At 41.8% G+C, this 4,666-nt stretch overlaps 1 protein-coding gene across 3 annotated transcripts in view; it reads left to right on the top strand.

The window, feature by feature from the left end:
* Nucleotides 1-3,184: 3,184 nt before the first annotated feature.
* Nucleotides 3,185-4,666, top strand: part of LOC108798979 (hemoglobin subunit alpha-B-like) — a 2,899-nt gene continuing 1,417 nt past the window's right edge. For all 3 annotated transcript variants that reach the window (XM_018570779.1, XM_018570777.1, XM_018570778.1), the window contains exon 1: nt 3,185-3,343. In XM_018570779.1, coding sequence (XP_018426281.1) covers nt 3,249-3,343 — 95 coding nt within the window. In that variant the 5' untranslated portion in view covers nt 3,185-3,248. The remainder of the gene's footprint in view (nt 3,344-4,666) is intronic.

Genomic DNA, 4,666 nt, shown 5'->3' with positions numbered 1-4,666 from the left:
ACCCCATTTGAAAAGATTTGCAAAGAGGAGATGCCTACCCGTCATGCGATCTCCCTCCTATATTCCATGCTGATATCCCCCCCTCCAGAGTCCTACCCGACATTCTTGGCCAAATGGGAAAGCGACTTACATACCATCTTCACCCCGGCCCAAAAAGACTGCATCTTACATTTGGTGCACCACTCCTCCATTGCATCCAAAACCCAAGAGTTGGGATATAAAATAGTATCCAGGTGGTACCGGGTCCCAACAGTCCTTCACGTCATGTATCCTCGAGTTCCACCTATCTGCTGGAGATTTCAGAGTGCCCCGGGCACGTTACTACATACATTCTGGTCCTGCCCTCTCTTACTCCCGTTCTGGCGGGGGGTGATTGCCACCATGAAGGACCTGGTGATGGTGGATTTGACGGACAACCCTGCTGCATGTCTGTTACACCTGAATGACATGTCCCTTGGAAAATACAAAAAATCACGATCTAGGCACCTCCTGAATGCTCTGCATCCCACTGCTGTGGAAGCAGCCTAGCTGCCCCTCCCTCGGACTTTGGTTCGTTAAGGTTAATGAGATATACGTGATGGAGAACTTAACCTCTACGCTCCAGAACACTGAGGAGACTTTTCGGACTACTTGGAGACCCTGGGCCTCTTTCCAGGACACAGATGCCTACCACCAGGCCATGACCGCAACCCCCACCTGAGTCCTAGCGGGGACTGGAATGTTACACTCTCGACCCACAACCTTGCTGCTCTTTACTCCCCCTGGCTCCTCTTCCTTTGGCTTTCTCGCCCTTGCCTCCATCTACCTACCCTTCCTTTCTACCCTAACCTTTACCCCCCCACCCTAACCTATCCCCATCGATACTACACATAAGCAAACTCTTGCTCTACTTGTTCCTGAGCGACAGGAATTGTCAACCAACCCATGTTTGCTTACCAATCCCAATTGTCCTTATACTTGAGGCTGCGTGAGGCTCATACAACCCTAATACCCGATCTCCGACTCTATTGGCCATGTTGTTTGCATTTCCCCGGTTACTGTTTCACTATAATACATAAGGTCAGCATGGCCATATAATGTCTGCTCTGCTGAGCTGTGTAGCCTTCCCATGTTCCCACTACATGTAATGGACCGACTGTACCTTTCTATCCCAGATGTGTACTGCAGATGTTGCTATGTAGTTGAGACACTGTCTCCTTATGTCATTGTATTATACCTATGTACAATAAAGCTGATTTTTGATTGGAAAAAATAAAATAAAAAATTATTTCATCATGTGACATTTACATATATGATGGTGTAACATGCTATGTGGATTAGGATGAGCAGTGTAAAGTGACATATTAACAGAGCCCCTAACTCTGACCCTGATATAAGAATCCTTGTTTCATTTTCATTAATACTGATGCAGGAACCATCATTAAAGTCACTTTTACACCCAAATGTTATAAATCATTTCTATATAGTATGCTTTATTAATAATGCAGCATCAGTTGGATGTTTGTAGCTCCTCATGTGACCTAGCACGTAGACAAGCATATGCATGCTCTTGTCTTGGTGTGTCCTGCCCTAATTCTTGATTACATGGCTGGTCTATTTAAGGTGGCTCCAAGTTAAAGCTGACTCCCTTCATAGACTTTGCCTCAATGCTCTGTGGGTTGTATCCTATCTGACTCCTGAACTTTAATTCCTGGTTATTTCCTGGTATTCAGATCCATTCCCACCTTCTCCTTGTCAGTGCCCAAAGTGTCACTGCCCAAGAATATGGATCGAGCACAGCATCCGTCCATTCTCACCTCTTCCCTGCTCACTTGTCATCAGCCTCTAAAGACACTGTCAGCAGCCACAGCATAAGATTTAGATACAGCAAGTGAGCACGTGGGAAGTGGGAATGATGTACTCTATGCTCGATTCACATTCTTGGTCATTGACACTTTGAGCACTGACACTTTGGGGGTGCACAGTTGCAATTCTTCCCTACATGTTAAGGGCCCGCTCACACCAAGGCCCTGCCTTGATCACACGCAACTACTGTGCGTTACATTGTGGCAGGGGCATTGCGGTGCCATACATTTAAATGACACCCCAAATGCACCTCCCGGCCAAAATGTGCTCGACCGTGCTGCAATGCACGTTAGCACAATAAAGTGTGCTGCGGTGCAGTTGAAAAAAGTAGTGCATGCATACACTACTTTTTTAAATGCACTGCACCACATAAAAGTGGAAGACTTGGATATGGTGCACAGGTACAAGGTCATGCACAGGTACATGGTCACAGTGTCAGCATCTCGCTGTGTAGAAAAAAGTAAGGTATGCTTACTGGGGTGCTTCGAGATTTTGCATACTTTCAAAGTGTGCCTTGACTCAAAAAATTTTGAGAAACACTGGTATAGAGTGTGGAAGGGTTAGAACCTCTGTTCCATTTTTTATTGCTGTGTGTGAATTGACAAGGAGAGATCCATTCACAGAATGTCTTGTATTCTGTGACCAGATGTTTGGCATTGACTCTATTTTCTAGTACACTAATGAGTGAATTATGCAGTAACTAAAGGTGATGTGAGCATTTTACACCCTATGGCAATGGGAAACTTTTTTGTCTTAAAAATGAGTATTAAGATTAAAAAATCTATAAATGTCTATGGCTGGAGTTCCACTTTCAAAAATAAAAACAGACAAAATTGTAACCAGCCAAAGGATGTTTCCAAATACCCCGAGATGCATTTTTTGCCAGCTCACTGATTTCCCCAGTACATGCATGTGAATGCATTATATTTGCTAACATACTTGAAGTTGCATTGTGATGACGGATGGTAACAGATACAAATTGCAAGTACAGGTTGTAAAGTTTCTGTGTTGTTGGAGAAACAAGCTTGAGCAGAGTGAATGAAAACATGCATGAAATGTAGCAATTGATATGGTAAATGATATCTTCTGGTAAGACATTTTTTGAGAGCTCTAATTTAAACACATTAGTATATGAGTTAAACATATGTGAGATATTTACTCTTTATATGTGGACATCTGCTTTTTATTAAATATAAGATCTGCATTTCATCATAAAAGTACACACAGATCCTTAGACCAGCCAGTCATCGTAATTGGTACAAATGTTAGATAAGCAGATGGTAATAAAGTGGGTGGAGGTCACATAAGGACATATGAAGAGCTCCCCATACATATTTAAACCCCCATACCTAATTTCAGTCACATAATTTTTATTCAAACTGCTGACCAGGGACCAAGACAAAATGCCTTTCAGTGCTTCAGATAAGGATGATATTGCCCATATCTGGGAAAAGGTTGCTGGACATGTTGACAGCCTTGGTGAAGAAGCCATGGATAGGTGAGCTTTGGTTTACCTTATGTAGCTTGGGCCACTAACCAATTCTATATTTATATGCATTGAAGTCAAATGGAGCTCTGTTTAACTTGTTTCAGGAGATAATGCTCCCTGATGTTTAAAATAAAACAGAAATTCTCATCATCAACATTCCTTTTCAAATACATGGATTCCTTCTTGGCATTTCTCATGTAATGGGTACATTGTAGAGATATACAACATTGCATGATCAAATAAAGTTTCTGTCAAATCATTTTTCATTTTTTTCATTTTTTTCTAGTTTTGGATAGAATGGGGGAGGATTACAACTCCTGTTGGGTTCTCACTGCTATCCAGGACACGGTTGAGAGATTCACCCTGACTTCCTGTCCTGCAGACAGCAGTTTCACCATATAGGAAGTAAGGGAAAACCTGAACACAGGTAGAAATACAAATCTGACACGGATTCTTGCTTTCCCCTACTCTACTAAAGAAATTCATTTTAATTTCTGCCTGTGTTGCTGTTGGACAGATCTCCACACTTCCTGTCCTGTAAAATGTGATCTGCAGACCTGGAAGTGAAAAAAAATCTCTCCAACCAAGCTCCAGATAGCAGTAAAACCAGACAATGATTCTAACCCTTTCCTACGCTATCCAAAACTAAGAAAACACATTTTTGGTTGGACATAAGCCTTAAGTGTTACTTAGACAAGAAATTTGATATCTACAAAAACTACCTAAAAGGCCAATCCACCTAAAAGTAATGGTTCAGTTGCAGGTGGAAACTGTTGATTTAAATGTATTTATATTTTGGGAACTCCAACAGTAAGGTCTAACTCCTTTAGTTCAGGAAACACCCAAAAGTGGCCCTAAACTGCTAGCTGGGGTGGATTGGATGCCACTGTTCTAACCCAAACTGCAGCTTATGGTCATCTTTGGATGTTTCCACTCCTAATATTGTTGTTTTTTTTTGTGTGTATATGTGTGTGTGCGCTTTGTGTAGGGGGTGGTTTAGATCCTTTGTCATGCTTTTTTTGCTGTCTGTGTTCCCACTGGTGACCATTGTCATCACAAAATAAAGTAAGGGGAAATCCAGAATTTTAGAGCTGTCCCCATAAGAAAAGGGGACAAAAATCCTGTCTAAGTGGAGCATTCCCCTCACTTTGGAGGATTTTCCGGTTGCGTCTCTGGGACAAGAAGTGAAGTGAAATTTTCCCAATGGTAAAAAGGCAGCAAAAAAATTTGTGGCATGAGTTTTAACCCATTCCTTATATGTCCAAAATGTTAAAAAATGTTTTGCTCATACATACCGCTCCACGCTGATTTTTATATAAATAAATATAAATA

The sequence above is a fragment of the Nanorana parkeri genome, unplaced genomic scaffold (assembly GCF_000935625.1).
Source record: "Nanorana parkeri isolate BGI_ZX_2015 unplaced genomic scaffold, ASM93562v1 scaffold1596, whole genome shotgun sequence".
NCBI lineage: Eukaryota > Metazoa > Chordata > Amphibia > Anura > Dicroglossidae > Nanorana > Nanorana parkeri.
This window is presented reverse-complemented; position numbering and strand designations above follow the sequence as displayed.